The sequence below is a fragment of the Cuculus canorus genome, chromosome 37 (assembly GCF_017976375.1).
Source record: "Cuculus canorus isolate bCucCan1 chromosome 37, bCucCan1.pri, whole genome shotgun sequence".
Lineage (NCBI taxonomy): Eukaryota > Metazoa > Chordata > Aves > Cuculiformes > Cuculidae > Cuculus > Cuculus canorus.
The window spans coordinates 51,919-68,359 of NC_071437.1; the positions used below are offsets into that span (position 1 = coordinate 51,919).

Sequence of the window (16,441 nt, forward strand, 5' to 3'; positions counted from 1 at the left end):
GGGCCCACACTCACCTTCACAGGTCAGTTTGGTGGATGCCAGGCCGAGGCGAAGGACAGAACGGTTCCCGATCAACCCAGTCTTCAGGTTACGGACGCCTTCGTTCCCGATGGGGTTGTGGCCCAGGTTCAGGGTCTCCAGGCTCTGCGTGTGCGGCTGCGGACACCCACGGGAGAAAAGGCTTGAGGCGGACGGGACAGCGAGCCCATCGCAAGCCCAAGCGGGCTGAAGTCACGGCCGTTCCTCACTGCTGAGCCCGGGGATACCCAAGGAGCAGCAGAAGGGGACAAGGGACAGGTTCTCCAGTGACGCAGCACCAGGGGAACATCACGCCAACCAGCTGGGCCAGAACGCTTCCCAGCGCTGCCCGGATCTGACGCTGCTATTTATGGGAGAGACGCCTCTCCAGGAGCAAAGCCGAGCCCCCGATGGGAAAGCATCGCCTCGGGAAGGTGCTGAGATCCACTCACCAGTGTCATCCCCAGGTAGGCCATGCCGGTGTGAGTCAGTTGGTTGTTCCACAGGACCAGAGTGACCAACCCCTTCTGCTGCTCCTTCAACCCTTCGCAGATGTATGCCAAGCCTGGAAAAGAGCGGAATCAGCCCTTCCTCTGCCAGCGTGGATCCTGCTGGCTCTACGGCACCTTCCTCCGATCCCTCCCGCTGCTCAGGTGCGCCCGATCCTGGGGACAGGATGGTGGGGACAGGATGGTGGGGACAGGATGGTGGGGACAGGATGGTGGGGACAGGACGGTGGGGACAGGATGGTGGGGACAGGATGACAGGGGCTGGAACGCAGCCGGAGAAAGGAAAGGAGCTGAGGAAGGATTTGGAGCACACGGGTTTTGAGAGCAGCTGAGGGATCCAATGCTGCTTCGTCTGGAGAAGAAGAGGCTGAAGGAGACCTCATTGCTCTCCCAGAAAAGAGATCGGAGTGAGGTGGGTGTTGGGCTTTTCTCCCATGGAATAAACAATAGGAGGAGAGGAAACAGCCTCAAGCAGCACCGGGAGAGGGTTAGGTTGTGGCTAATGGGAAAAATTCCTTCATGGAAAGGGTGATGAAGCCCTGGAAGAGACCCCAAAGGGCAGTGGAGGAGTCGCCAGCGCCAGAGGGGTCCAACAATACGCAGCTGTGGCACTTGGGGATAGGGTTTAGTGGCTGAGGATGCCGGAACTGCTGAGCTGAGAGGGCTTCTCCAACCTCAATGATTCCATGACTGCACGCAGGCAGCGAGGGAAAAAAGCCACGGCATTGTTAAGGCCAACTCCAGTGCCGGCATCGTCTCCCAACACTGACCCCCTCCTCCAAAAACCTTCCCCCACAGCTTCTCAACGTCACCTCAGCTGCGGGTGAAGCAGCTCCTGAGCGCGATCAAACCTTCTCATTTAGACAATCAATGAGTGCTGGGCTGGAATCTCTGGAGCGAGGGACAAATCCGCCCAAATCTGCACTCGGGGTGCCCCGCTGAGCCCTCTCCTCCCTCGGATACGGAGCTGTGGCACTCGGCTCTTTCCTTTGGGTCCCTCTCCCCCTTTTTCTGCCAGGAGCGGTTTTGCGGAGGCGGTTCCTCTACCATTTCCAACACCTTCCTGGCCCAATCCTGAGGGCCGGCACCGCTTTTCATGGCTGCAAACATCCTGATTCCATAAGCACAAAGCACCCCGGCGACAGCGACGCTGCGGAACCCACAGCAACGCCCAGCAAACAACTTTGCACCCTGCGCAGCTCCGGCGCCGCTCGTTATTAAGCACCCAAAGATGAGAAGGATGTGGCAGCTGACCTGGAAGGCGGTAAATTAATATTTGCACCTTAGGGTGGGACCCATCTGGGAGCAGAGGTGGCCACAACAAGGCCCCGGTGACATCCGATGCCGTCACGCTTGGCTGCTGCTTATCCCCAGCGGAGCGAGCGCAGCTTTTCCACCAAACGGTGGCACTCAGCCAAGTGATTGGCATCGCTGACCAGAACTCATCGAGGCCGAGTTGAGTAATCGCTGAGTTGAGTTTAGATTTGGTTGCTCGTTTGGCTCCAGGAAGGAGAAAAAAACGGATGAAGGAAGAGATGGAAGGCGGTGAAAGACACGACTGCGAGGTAGGAGGTCCCCCCACCTCTTGTCACCTTCAGGAGCTGCTGTGGCCCTCACGGCCCGGCCCGGGAAGCAACGGAAGCTTCTCCAACAATCTCAGCTTTAAAACCTGAGAGGTTTTTCCTTGCCAAAATCCTCCTGAAAGGGTGAAGCTGCTCTACGCTCCCCTCTGGCTTGAGCTCAGCTCTGGGGCCGTGCCAACAGCCCTTCGTGTTCTGCACCTTGGGGATTTAGGGCTCAGGATCCTTGGGGATTTGGGGCTCATGTTCCTCATCACCTCAAAACCACGTCAGATTCCCGGGAAGTGCCTGGAGGAACCGCGAGGGCCTCACCCGAGTCCAGGATGTGGTTGTTCCTCAGGTCGAGGATCTGTATGTAGCAGTTGAACTTGAGCAGGTTGCCGAGCTGCGCCGAGTCCTGCAGCCCGTTCAGTTTGTTGTCGGCCAAGTAGAGCTCCCGTAGGTTCATGTTCACCTTCAGAGCCGCGGCTGAAAAAGAAGGAAAAGTCAACCTTTAACTGCGTCCCACGTCAGGATAGAGGTGACGTCAGCCGGCGGGCGCAGGCCTTGCTCGCTGGTGATGCATTCAGGCCGTGTCGGTGCCCATCCAAGCTCAGAGTGGTGGCACGGAGGCTCCGGCACGGGCTCGGGGCTCTCAGCACCCACCACGGTCAGTCAGGACGCCGGTCTGGAAACCCTGGTGGGATTCCGGAGGGGTTTGGTCAGCAGTAGTATCCCACAAGAACCCCTTTTTGCCTTCCCATCGCCCCTTGTCAGGACATCGCCCTTGTCAGGACATCACCTTGTAAGGACACCGCTCCTGTCAGGACATCACCCTTGTAAGGACATCACCTCTTGTAAGGACATCGCCCCTTGTCAGGACATCACCCTTGTCAGGACATCACCTCTTGTAAGGACATCGCCCCTTGTCAGGACATCGCCCCTTGTCAGGACATCACCCTTGTAAGGACATCGCTCTTGTCAGGACATCACCCTTGTAAGGACATCGCTCTTGTAAGGACATCACCCCTTGTCAGGACATCGCCCCTTGTAAGGACATCACCCTTGTAAGGACATCGCTCTTGTCAGAACATCGCTCTTGTCAGGACATCACCCTTGTCAGGACATCGCCCTTGTCAGGACATCACCCTTGTCAGGACATCGCTCTTGTCAGGACATCGCCCCTTGTCAGGACATCACCCTTGTCAGGACATCACCCTTGTCAGGACATCGCTCTTGTCAGGACATCACCCTTGTCAGGACATCGCTCTTGTCAGGACATCACCCTTGTCAGGACATCGCCCCTGTCAGGCCAAGCTAACGACGAATTCAAGCTTGAATGCCCCCTAGAATCTCAGCTCACTGCTGCGATCACACCACCACTATTACCTCCGGTGATTTATCGCTAATTCATGGCTAATTCATTAGTTAACGATGGGGCCGCCCAGCACCTCCCTACACCCTCTGCCCGCAGGCTGAGCTGACCCAGAAACACCCGCCCCCCACCCCGAGTGGCAGCACCACCGCCTCGAGACCTCCCTGTGCATCACCGGGACGGGCAAGGCCGGCGTTGGCATCGCCCTCGGCATCATCCCATCGCCTTTTGGGATACGGGTGGGCCCTGCGGATGCTCCGCTTAGATCCCACGCCCAAGGACTCACCCAGGAGCATGAGCGGGCGCCCCGAAAGGCTGGCGTTCTCCAGGTGCAGGACGACCAGGCTGCTGCTGATGCGTAGGGCGCGCGCCACGAAGGGCGCCGAGTGGTCCAGGAGGGGCGTGTTCCGCGCGTCCAGGTACTGCAGGCAGTTTGTCTGCGAGGGAGACACAAAAGAATGGGGTGCTCAGCTCCATCGCTCTTCCGGTTGTTTCTCCGAAGCCAGGTTAAAGGTTGAGCCCCATCCCAGGCGCCGGCGGAAGAGCTCCTGGGATGATCGGAGTCCACCTGAAACATTGCTTTGGTCACACCGTGGGTTTCGGAGAAGAGCCAGAAGGAACCGCTTCGATAACCTCGTGTGCCAGGACAGCTCACGTTCCAACCGCACAATTCCAAACACCTTCTATCCCAAAGAATAACCTTTGCCATCACCCTCCGGCACTGGGGGAAGATGCGCTTCAAGTGGCTGAGGTAGCATCATCTCCTCCAAAGCAAAGCGCCCCTCGTCCTTACACATTCGAGGATGCTCTTCCCTGACCTCTCCCAATCCAGGATCGGGGCTGAGTTTTGTGACTCTCGGTTGGGCTTTGCCTCCGAGCCCTCCCCGGCTTCGCGTGGCAAATCTAATCATAGAATAGGTTGGGTTGGAAGGGAACCGTGAAGAGCATCCTGTTCCAATCCCCCTGCCACCGGCAGGGACACCTCCTGCTGGATCAGGTTGCTCCAAGCCCCATCCAACCTGACCTTGAACGCCTCCAGGATGGGGCAGCCACAAAAAAAAACCCTTGGCCAGGGTCTCACCACCCTCAGCATGAAAAATTGCTTCCTAACGTCCATTCTAAACCTTCCCCCTCCAATCTAAAGCCGTTCTTCCTCGTCCCGTCACTCCAGGCCCTTGGAAAAAGTCCCTCTCCAGCCTTCCCGGAGCCCCTTCAGGTACTGGAAGCTGCTCTAAGGTCTTCCCAAAGCCTTCTCTTCTCCAGGCTGGACAACCCCAACTCTCTCAGCCTGTCCTCACAGCAGAGGTTCTCCAGCCCTCGGATCAACGGAGAGAAGGCAGTGGATGACAGCAGTGGGAGACTCTTTGGAGAGTGACGGAGGACGCGTTTGCCAACCCAAGAGACAGGCGCTGCCCACTGGGGGACATCGTGTCCGGGATGGCACCAAGAAGCCACCAAGCCCCAACCACTCTCCACTGCGGTTGTTTTATAGAATCGTTTGGTTGGAAAAGACCTCTGTAACCTCCCCTCCACCCGTTCCAACGGTTCCATCTTCTTCGCAGGACGGGAGATTCCAGAACTGGACCCAAAGGCTCCAAGCGGGGTCTCACAAGAGGGAAGTAGAGGGGCAGAAACCCCTCCTTGGACCTTCTGGCCACGGAGCCATCTCCTGCCTCCAGATTCTCCCTCACCTACGCGGAAGAGCCGCAGCCCACAGCTCTCCTGGCACAGCTCAAGGTCCTTCACCGCACCGGTTGGTTTTAGAGCAGCATTACGGGGTCGGGCAGCAGCGCGCGGTGACGTTTGGCCTCTCTGAAACTTGGGTGGGCATCGTGTGCCTGATGGGAGCTCCAGCTCCCGATACCGGCCTCACCAGGAAGCGGCCAATGCCGCGGCGCCGCAGGTGTTCCAGCTGGAATTGCACAACGCCCCACGGCGCTGAGCGAAACGTCGGCAGCGCCGCAACTCAAACAAGCAGGGGGAGAGGTAATTGCGGAAGGGAGGGCGGTTTTGTGCCGCGCCCCGAGCAGGGAGCACGAGGCGCTGCCTCCCCCGGCGCTCAGCGAACTCAAAGCGCTGAACAATGGGGTTAATTAGCCCCGTGAAGCCAAACACCAGCGCTCGTCACCCTGCTGGAAGATAATGAGTACCCAGCGCCAGGGCCTGAGCCTGCTGGCACGCCACTAATCACGGCCTACTCCTTTTCCTGCTGGGATCTGCATTCCAATTTTCTCTGCTCCAGGTGCTCGCTGAGGCGTTGAGCAGCCTCGCGGTGCGTGGGAAGGGCGATTTTTTTCCTTGCCTCCGAGCCTGGGTTGACCAAAACGGGGTGGTTTACTGGACAAGGAGGACAAAGCCATCCCTCCAGTGTTGGGAATCCTGCGTGAGGCTCAGCCGAGACCACCGTCGCGGCCTCGGGGAGTTCATGCGAGTGCCGAAAGCATCGGGGAATGATGATGATGACAAACCTTCCTCATCATGTGGGCGGCCGCCTGCCAGCCCCGAGTGCCGATGTGTTTGTTGAAGGAGATGTTGAGGTGCGTGGCCGACTCGTAGTACTCGATCATGTCAAACAACGCTGAGGCGCCCTGTGAGACAAGAGGGAGAAGACACGTCAAGCAGAAGAGCAGAGGCTGAGCGGGGTTTGAGAAGGGGAAAAGAAAAGGGTTTGCTACGCTGGGAAGCCCAGGAAGGACATGGATCTATTGGAGCGAGTCTAGAGGAGGCCGTGAGGATGATCCAAGGGCTGGAGCACCTCCTGTAGAGATGGCGTTGTTGAGCCTGGAGAACAGAAGGCTGTGGGGAGCCCTTAGAGCAGCTTCCAGTACAGAATGGGGCTCCAGGAAAGCTGGGGAGGGGTTTTTGAGCAGGGAGGGCAGCAGTGGGACGAGGGGAACATTTCGGAGCTGAAAAAGGGAAGACTGGGATGAGATCTTAGGAAGAAATGCTTTCCTGCGAGGTTGTGGGGAGGCCTTGGAACAGGTTGTCCAGAGCAGTGGTGGCTGCTCCATCCCCAGAGGTGATCAAGACCAGGTTGGATGGGGCTTGGAACAACCTGATCCAGTGGGAGGTGTCCCTGCCCAAACCATTCCAGGATTCTAGGACGCGAGCAGCTCCAGCCTCTCGCACAGCCTCACACCACCGCTCTGGTTTGAGGTCATGAAGCGTTTGCGCCGACGAGGTCGGTGGCCCCTAGAAGGCCCAAGGTACCAAACTCCTGTCCTTCAACCTCAAGCGCAAACCAACCGGCACCTTCTCAAGTCCGCTCGTCCCCGTGCCTGTTGGCAACGTGACGTTCGTGCCCTTGGGTGCTCCAAGACACACCACAGCTCAGCCGCCCCGGGGACCTCTCCGACAGATTCGCTGCTCAGGGACGCTTGAGAAGGACAGAAGAAGGCATTTGACCGTGTTCCCATCATCAGGGAATGTCAACAGAGCAGACGGGGACCCAGCAAGGCCTGGGATGGGTTGGTGGTTCCAGAACAGCTGTTCCGAGGTGCCTCCAGGGCAAAGATTCCAACAAGTGAGCACCTCAGAGTGAGGTTCCAGCTCCGCTCGGCTTCTCTCGGTGCTGGGAGAGAAAGCAAACGCAGACGGAGCAGGGTACGGCCCAAGGATTCACAGGCACTTGGATAACACTTCCAAGGAGACGGAGAAATGGGTTTTTCACGGATATTCCACCTGAGCTGAGGCCTCGGCACCCGTTTGCTCCGTGCGGGGTCACCCAGCTCTGCTCGCAGCCGCGACAACCAGGAATTCCGCCCCCTCCAAGAATCCACCCGGCTATGGAAAAAAAAACCCCAGGCGTAAACACCAAGATTCCAAGCAGGATGAGGAGTGAAAGGATGCAGGACTCGTGCCTGAGACATCCAGAGCTCCAGCAGCAGCAGAACAATTTGCTTAATGACATAATGAGCCTCTTGGAGACAATTAGCCGAAAGCTCCGGAGCGGGCAGAGCGCAGCCACAAAAGTGCTGCGAGGCTCCTGGAAAAAAGGATGCAGAGAGACCCGGAGGACTGGAAAAGGCGAAGGGAAACGAGACAGCAGGTGTCCGGAAAAGAACAGGACTTTCGGCTGGGAATGGGCTCACCAGGCGGAAATAGGAGAAACGGGGTACGGGGGGACTCGAGAATACACTGGGGGAAAAGGTGGCTGCTGCTGGATGGATTGGAGGGGTGGAAGTGGAATGGGAACAGAATGGGAACAGAATGGGACAGGAATGGGATGGGAATTGGACAGGAATGAGACCAGAATGGGACAGGAATAAGACCAGAATGGGACAGGAAGGAGAAAAGAACTGAATAGGAATGGGACAAGAATGGCATCAGATGGGACAGGAATGAGACCAGAACGGGACCGGAATGAGAACAGAACGGGACAGGAATGAGACCAGAACGGGACCGGAATGAGAACAGAACGGGACAGGAATGAGACCAGAACGGGACCGGAATGAGACCAGAACGGGACCGGAATGAGACCAGAACGGGACAGGAATGAGACCAGAACGGGACCGGAATGAGAACAGAACGGGACCGGAATGAGACCAGAACGGGACCGGAATGAGACCAGAATGGGACAGGAATGAGACCAGAACGGGACAGGAACGAGACAAGAACAGGGCAGGAACGAGACCAGAACTGAATAGGAATGGGACAAGAATGGCATCAGATGGGACAGAAATGAGGCCAGAACGGGACAGGAATGAGACCAGAACGGGACCGGAATGAGAACAGAACGGGACCGGAATGAGACCAGAACGGACAGGAATGAGACCAGAACGGACAGGAATGAGACCAGAACAGGACCGGAATGAGAACAGAACGGACAGGAATGGGAACAGAACGGGACCGGAATGAGACCAGAACGGGACCGGAATGAGAACAGAACGGGACTGGAATGAGACCAGAACGGACAGGAACAAGACCAGAACAGGGCAGGAACGAGACCAGAACGGGACAGGAATGAGACCAGAACGGGACCGGAATGAGACCAGAACGGGACCGGAATGAGACCAGAACGGGACCGGAATGAGAACAGAACGGGACAGGAATGAGGCCAGAACGGGACAGGAACGAGACCAGAACGGACAGGAACGACACCAGAACGGGACCGGAATGAGACCAGAACAGGACCGGAATGAGACCAGAACGGACAGGAACGAGACCAGAACAGGGCAGGAAGGAGATCAGAACTGAATAGGAATGGGACAAGAATGGGAACAGAACGGGACAAGAATGGGACCGGAACGGGACAGGAACGAGACAAGAAGAGGACCGGAATGAGAAAAGAACTGAATAGGAACGGGACAAGAATGGGAACAGAACGGGACAGGAATGAGACCAGAATGGGACCAGAATGAGAAAAGAACTGAATAGGAACGGGACAAGAATGGGACCAGAACGGGACAAGAATGGGACCGGAACAGGGCAGGAACAGAAACAAAACTGGATAGGAATGGGACAAGAAGAGGACTGGAACAGGACTGGACTGGGACAGGAATGGAGCAGGATGAGGACCAGAGCAGGACAGGAAAGGGACTGGACCAAGACAGGAGTGGAACTGGAATGGGAAAGGAACAGGACAAGAATGGGACCAGAATGGGACAAGAACAGGACTGGAATGGGACAAGAAAGGGACAGGAATGGGACAGGAATGGGGCAGGAATGGAATGGGACCAGAATGGGGCAGGATCAGAACTGGCACGGGACAAGAACGGGACAGGAAGAGGACCCTTCATGTCCTGCAGACGCTCTCGCTCTAACGTGACTGGAAGAGGAAAGCCCAAAGCGCTGAGCTCTGCCGTCTCCGGCTCGGAAGCCACAGGATCCGTTTCAATTATTAACACGTAATTGTTCCTCAAGAGAAGGAGCCGAGCGAAACACGGGATCGGTTTACAACCAGGATGTGCGGCCGCACATCCCTCGCTGGGCTCCAGCACCGGCGGGGCCTCATCCAGCCCCAAGGGATTGCGGTCCCAGCACCCAAGCCGGGAAGGATCCCGGCTGCTGCGTCAGCGCGGCCCCAGGATGGGACGAGAACCCTCTGTGGCTCAGCGCCAGCCCCGTCACGGGGTCGGATCAGGAACCACCGGCCAAGTCACATTTTTCCCCACTTCATCGTCTCGGATGCGGCAGCAGCCCCGGAAGGAGCTCAGGGCTGCGGAGCTTCCCCGATGCGTTGCTCCAGCAGGAAAAAAACGGGAAGAAATGCAGCAGGGGCTTCCAAGCAAACATTGACAGGATAGGTCTGAGCCAGGTTTGGGATAGGGATGGACAATGCAAGAAAAACAGGAGCCTTGAAGACGCACTGAAAGGGGATCCTCCGGGCAAAGGGGAACTTGGGATCAGAGCTGGCTAAAATAATCTTTAACCGCTTCCTGAATTTTCCACCTCCCCCGCTGGGAGCCGAGCTCGGGGCCCCAGGCGCTGCGAGGGAGGAGGAAGGCAGTCGGGATGGGATGGGGCACGCAGAAAGGAGCCTAAACTTTACCCTCAGCTCAATAAAGCCGTTGGAGAACTGCCCACAGTTCCTTCGCCTTCCAGAATAGTTTTTTTCAATCTGGATTTAAAATGCTCCGGAGCTTCGTGGCTTCAGAGCGAGCGGTCAACCTCTGATGGGTAGGAAAAGGAATGGGAGCAGGGATACACGACGGCTCCAAAACACGAGTGGGTGCCCGAGAGGAGGTGAAGACAACACCTGCGAGGTCAGAAATGAGAACCTGGAAGAGGTCACAGCCACTTACGTCTTCATCCAAGCTCGTTTGCTCCAAATCAACCACTTTGAACTGGACACGCTTGAAAATCTCCTCCAGCGCCTCGCAGGCTTTGTAATCCAGCTTCTCCCCTGGAAAAAAAAGAGCAGAGCACAGTGAATTGGGAGCCTCGGCACGTGCCACGCAGGGTCTGTGTGACCATGAGCTCCAGAGCCCCACCTCACAGGACAGAGAACACATGGAAAGGCCACTTTCTCCCTGTTTAGGGGCAGCCCAGTTTCGCGCTGGCAGGGGAATCCAAAGCCAGTCTGCAGCATTCCGCTGGTTTTTCTGCGGAAAGCATCGCCCTGGAGGGATATTCCTTATTTATGACCATTGCAGGGAGCTCCAGAAGCTCCCCCAGGCTTGCCAGGAGCACCCCAAGCCAGGAGAGGTTTCCACAGTGAGACCTCGGACAGGGTTTCCACAGCTCAATTCAAGGCAGCGAGCTCGGAGCCGGGCTGGAAATCCACTTAAAAAGCAGAGTGGGTCCTCTCCCACCACGGAGCAACCTTGGCAGCAATGCTTTTGCCACCTAAAATCCCCCAGAATCTGGGATCTCAGCTTCCCCACAAAGCAGAAAGACGGCTTTCAGCCCCTCCCCAGCTTCAGTGCCTCTGGAATTGCATTAGGAGCCTCTCCGCTGCCGGTTGATCACTCCGTTCGCTCCATGGAAGCACCGGAGAGTCGATGAACTGCTAGGCAGCTCTCGCTGCTTTTCGATGATGCCATCGATTCCGCTGAGCAAATGGAATACGGAAAAGGGAGGATGTGCAAAAAACGTGCGGGGTTTGTGAGGAGGCAAAAATCCCGTCTGGCAAAGCCGAGTCCAAAGTGATGGCAACAGGGCCTGTAAAAGGTTTAGTTTGAGCGAGTTTGGTCCAGCTCGTGTTGGCACGCCTTCAGCAGCACATCCATCCTTCGGCAGAGGGATTGGTGCAGGCATCGCCGCTCCCTGTGTTTCCTCAGGTTTGGTAGCAGCATCTCTGAGCGCTTTCCCAGCCTCCAACGCTCCTCTCCAACACTGTATGAGCAGCACCAGGCCCCGACCGCCACGGATTTAACCCCAGGATTTAACTCCGCAGGTGGGTTTTATCCCCAGAGCTGAAGAAACTTCATCCACTCACACACCTCCCAAGCTCCATGGGAAACCAGGATGGCTCAGGACCTCAGGAGACGCTGCCAGGATGAGCCAGAGCTGTGAGGAGCAACGCCAACACCATCGCTCCATGGAGAACAATCGCTACAGCCCACGCTGAGCATCCCATCTGCGCTTGGGGGAGCTGCGCTACGGGGCTGCCGGGCTCCCAGGTTGGATTTGGGAAGCCCTTCCGGCGCAGAGAGGCATAAGAGGCTCTCCAGGAAGGGAAGGAGATCAGCAGGAGGAAGGAGGCAGCGCCCTGCTGCGAGAACAACCCCTGTGGAATACTTGCCTGGCAGTGACTTTGCAGGGAAGCAAAGGCCAAGTTTCTTCCTGGAGCTACGGGAGATGCTCTGTAAGAGCCATCGGTCACAAAGACATTTGCAGTAAGAATTAACTGGAACAGATTGCCAGTTTTCCCATTCCTGTTCTCCCAAGGGTTTCGAAACATTGAGGTACTCGGGCAAACCAGCTCCAGCTCAGCCCTAACTCACGGCCCGACGGAGCCGTTTGGGTGCTCGGAGGTGGTGTGACAGTCCGGCTGCGCTGCCCACCAGCATCCCCGGCTCCTCCTGCTGCTGCTCCGGTGCTTCCCAACCAAGACTTTCACGTTCCTCATGCACAAACGCCTCTGGTTCAGCTCTGCTGGGATCAAGGCTCACTCTTGCTCTGGCCTGCGAGAGCCTCAGCCAGGACTACGGCTCCAGCAGAACCACATCACCGGAATGAGACACCAGAACTGCCCAGAAGAGAAATCAAATCCCCAAGAGATGGAAGAGAGGTTTACCTTTCAGATCCAAGCAATCTATCCTGGGAGCCAGATCCTTGAATTCCTACAAACGGAAAAGCAGCATTTCATACTCAGGAGGAGGAAGAAAGGAAGGAAGAAAGGAATTAATGTGCTGGAATAACGAGGTGAGGTGATAAACTGAGGCAATTATTCCCAAATAAAGAGGGAACAGGAACTCCCAGCCCAAGGTTCACTCGAAACCAACGCCGCTGCCTGCAGCGCTTTGCCAGCTGGATCCGTGCGAGCCGTGCGGAGAGAGCTGAGTCTCATCCCGGGGCTCCAGGCGTGCTGGGAGCAGGGAGGTCGGAGCCCACCTCCAGCACCCCTTGGTGCCAGCCAGGCTTGGACCCCCCTTCCTGACCACCCGAGGGGACGGATGCTGATCCAGCAGGGAAAACCAGGGGTTGGGAGCACATTGAACTACACTTGGGGTTTTCTTAGCAAACCCTTTTGTTCCCTGCAGGTTCATCTGTTCAGAAATCCACCTGTGGCATCAAAGCAGGAATCTCCATTCCCGTTTCCCATGAGGCACCGGCCAAGCTGCCCAGGGAAGTCGCGGCTGCCCCATCCCTGGAGCTGTTCGGGATGGGGCTTGGAGCACCTTGATCCAGTGGGAGATGGCCCTGCCCATGACAGGGGGGGTTGGAACCGGATGGGCTTTGACTTCCCTTCCAACCGAAACCCTTTCAAGAGTGTATGATCACCACCTCCTGGATTTTCCCTCGAGAAGGGGCTGCCGGGTGGGCAATCTCACGATGTCTCTGCCCACTTTAGCAGATCCCTACTGCCAGAACCATTCCCGTGCTCTCCATCCTTATCCTACAGCTTGAAGAAGCTGGAAAACAGCTTCTAGTGGCTTGTCCCATCCCTAGAGGAGTTCAAGGACAGGTTGGATGGGGCTTGGAGCAACGTGACCCAGCAGGAGGTGGCCCTGCTCAAGGCAGGGAGTTGGAACCGGATGGGTTTTGAGGTCCCTTCTGACCGAAATCATTCCACGACTCCGTCATTCCCTGGTGTGGAAAGAGCTCCAGCTCTACCTGTATCTGCTTCAGGAGTTTGGGAATCTGCTTGCAGTTCAGCTTCTGGCAGGCTTGCTTGTAGGCGGTCAGGATCTCCTCGACCGTCACATTCTGGGCTGGAAAAGCACAAGACAACAAGGAAAGGGTTAGGGTTGGATTTGCAGGCATGGGCACATCTGCGTTCCCCCCAGCAGACGCTGCGATCCGCCGGGATTTACACCCAGCAGAGGAGCCTGTGAGGAGATTACAAGGATTAAAGATGGTCAAACACAGCAGAATGAAGCAAATCCTGAGCAGGGCTTGCTGGAACACGCCCACGGGCCTCAGCCCTCTCATGCCCGGGCAGGGTGGCACCTCCTCCAGCCGCGCGCTGGCACGAGAGCGGCTCTTTGGGGAGCAGAACAGCGTTCAGGAGAAGTTGTGGGGTGACAAAGCCACTGTGGGGTAACAAAAGCGCTGTCGAGCGCTTCCCTCCGGCTTTTGAGTTTCACCCAACTTTGGCTTTGCCATCACCACGCGGGCGCAGAGCCGGACAGGGCACATCCACCCCCAGCTTCTCCCTAATCGGCTTCCGGAGACCGGGGTCAGCCCAAGGCAGTAAGCCATCGCCTACGAGCTCCCAAAGCCGTCACCCGCTGGTAAACACAAAATCCGGCTCCTCGCTCGGGAGGGGCCTTTGTTGCTGTCAGCACTGCCAAACTGGGCTCCACGCAGCCAAGCGGCATTTCCTCACCGCTCCTGCCCGCCCTGAATCCCGGGCAATGCTGCCGCTCTGGATGCGGTCGGCAGGAGCTGCTGCTGATGGATCATCAGCCACGTGAGGCCGTGCCCAGCTCCGCTTCTGGTGTGATGTTGGAGCATCCTGAACAAATCCAGAAGCTGTTCCTGGCCAGAAGCTGGTCTGGAGAACCCTCTTCCCATCTCCAAGAATTGTGACATCCAGAGAGCTCCGTAAAAACCTGAATGCTCTACCAGATGCAAAACCCCACCACTTTTCACCTCCTCCCCGCTCCTAACAAACGTTGGGTACCTCTGTGGTTGGAGCGACACGGGGCTGAGGTGATGCTGGGCAGAAGCCAAATCTGCCCGTTTCAGCCGGAGGTCTCACGGTGAGGTCCTCAACCACCAAACCAGCAAAGCCACAAAGGTCCAAACACGCCCCACGCGAGCGCTGAGCCCATCCAGACCCAGGAACGCCTCCTACAGCCCCCAAAGCCCTATATGAGAGCAGCATCCAGGGTTGGATGTTGGGCCCCTCGCCACGAGACACTGCGAGGCTGAAGCTGGGAAAAGGTTTGGAGCTCACGGATTCTGGGAGCGGCTGAGGGATCTGGGACTGCTTGGCCTGGAGAAGAAGCTGAAGGAGACCTCATCGCTCCGTGCAGCTCCCGGAGAGAAGACTGGAGGGAGGTGGGTGCTGGGCTCTTGTGCCAAAGAATAAGTTGATGGGGTGAAAGGAAACAGCCTCAAGTTGTGCCGGAGCGGGGAGGTTAGGTTGGATACTGGGAAAAATTCCTTCATGGAAAGGGTGGTGAAGCCCTGGAAGAACCTGCCCAGGGCAGTGGGGGAGTCCCCGTGCCTGGAGGGGCTCAAACAATGTGTGGCCATGGCACCTGAGGACCAGGTTGGACTGTTGGGTTGATGGTTGGACCGGGTGAGCTAAGAGAGCTTCTCCAACCTCAATGATTCCATGGTTATGTGATTCTATTTGCTCCTCATGCCAGGCTGCTAAATCCTGATTTAGGATGAAAAAGGTACCGGGGTGGAAAATCCACTACGGAGCAAAATCCACCGCAGCTGAGTTGGCCCCGTGTCTAAAAAGAGTGAAAGAGGTTCAGGAGGGGATCGGCAGCGCACAGCGAAGATTCCGACCCCATCAACCAGGGGAACACGGCCCTCAAATCCATCAGGTGTGGGTTTCAGAAGGTGAGGACAGCGAAGGAGAGTGGCTGCTGTCCCGGTGTGGATGAGCATCCCTGGTGGTCCCTGAAAACCCAGCTCCAAGATGGCCCGCCTGGATGGTTTCTCCTCAAGCCTGGGCTTCAGCTTCGCTGGTCCGGGTTCCGTCATCTCCTCCCTGCAGCAAAACGCTTTGGCCTGAATTCCAACAACCTCCCCCTTCGTTGGGGTGGGAATTTCCCTCCTGGTACATCTCGGTTCCCACCTCCATAAGCTGCATTGGATGGTGGGAAGAAGGAAGAGCTTTCGTGGTTCTCTTAAGCTGCTTCCAGAGCTCCCAATCTTCTTCCCAGAGAGCCCTGCAGCGAGGAGCTTGCTGAACCCGGCGCCCAGCCCTGCCGGAATTGTGGTCCATGAGGATCGAGTGACTCCCCGTTCCCAAAGAACATCCTGGGATGATTTCACCCATGCAATCCGATGCTCACAAGCCCATCCAGATCACCAGCAGGAACCTCTCTCCTGCTATTCCAGGTCTTCCCCTGTGTTGCGTCTGTTCCCATCTCCCACCTGGAGCTCCGGCATCCTCCAGGCACTGGAAAAAGCCCCGTGTTTGCCCTTGGAGTCACAATTACTCGTGTATCCATACAGGGATGCCGGTGAGGCTGGCACCTGCTCCGTGTGGCCCCATATCCGGCAAACCCTGTGTGACTTAGGGACCGGATGGGTGATCTCGTGCCAGAACTCCTCCATGGTGACTCCGGATCATCCCGGTGGGGGCTTCGCTCCGTGCAGCCCTTAACGAGCTTAAATACCAACACCAAGCGGATGTGGTTCCTCCTGCGTGGCTCAGGCCATCTCACTCTTCCCAAACTCCGCTCCGAACATCCTTCCTTTCAACTGAATGACGCATCCTAAGGATGAGCAGTGGGACTCTCAGCGGGAATCTCCTCACTGGGTACCAGACGGGTGAAGAGAAAGGCTCTTCACGCCGGTTTGCAGAGCCTCATCCGTGCTCTCGCTCTCCTACCTGTCCTGTTTACCGGAACAAAGTCCAGATCCAGAATTCCCATCATGCGGTTCCCTGACAAATATTTACAAGCCACTGCCTTCAAAACCTTTGGAACAACCAAAGTGTTGGCAGAGCGGAGGGGCAGCTGAGGGCTGAAGCCACGCGGGTTTTCCAGGGCTTCCCACTGCCAACGTGCCCGTCCAACGCCGCAGAGCTGCTCCGTAAACAGCAAAACGTCTGTTTACACACAGCTGGGTGGGTAACCGGAGCGGGCAAAGCTCCTGGAATTACCTATGGCTTCAAATCCCTTGCTTGTTAAAGATTCCCAACCGGAGCAGCCCCAGCAGCATCCTGGATCCTCCTCTTCCTT

General features: G+C 57.0%; 1 protein-coding gene across 1 annotated transcript in view; it reads right to left on the reverse strand.

Annotated features, from left to right (window-relative positions):
- PPP1R37 (protein phosphatase 1 regulatory subunit 37) overlaps positions 1 to 16,441 on the reverse strand; it is a 28,808-nt gene that overhangs the window by 7,181 nt on the left and 5,186 nt on the right. Inside the window, exons 2-9 of the mRNA XM_054052941.1 lie at positions 13,182 to 13,279; positions 12,142 to 12,187; positions 10,205 to 10,305; positions 5,930 to 6,049; positions 3,748 to 3,898; positions 2,420 to 2,575; positions 471 to 583; positions 15 to 156 (exon numbers count right to left, since the gene is read on the reverse strand). Of these exons, the coding sequence (XP_053908916.1) occupies positions 15 to 156; positions 471 to 583; positions 2,420 to 2,575; positions 3,748 to 3,898; positions 5,930 to 6,049; positions 10,205 to 10,305; positions 12,142 to 12,187; positions 13,182 to 13,279 (927 nt within the window). The remainder of the gene's footprint in view (positions 1 to 14; positions 157 to 470; positions 584 to 2,419; positions 2,576 to 3,747; positions 3,899 to 5,929; positions 6,050 to 10,204; positions 10,306 to 12,141; positions 12,188 to 13,181; positions 13,280 to 16,441) is intronic.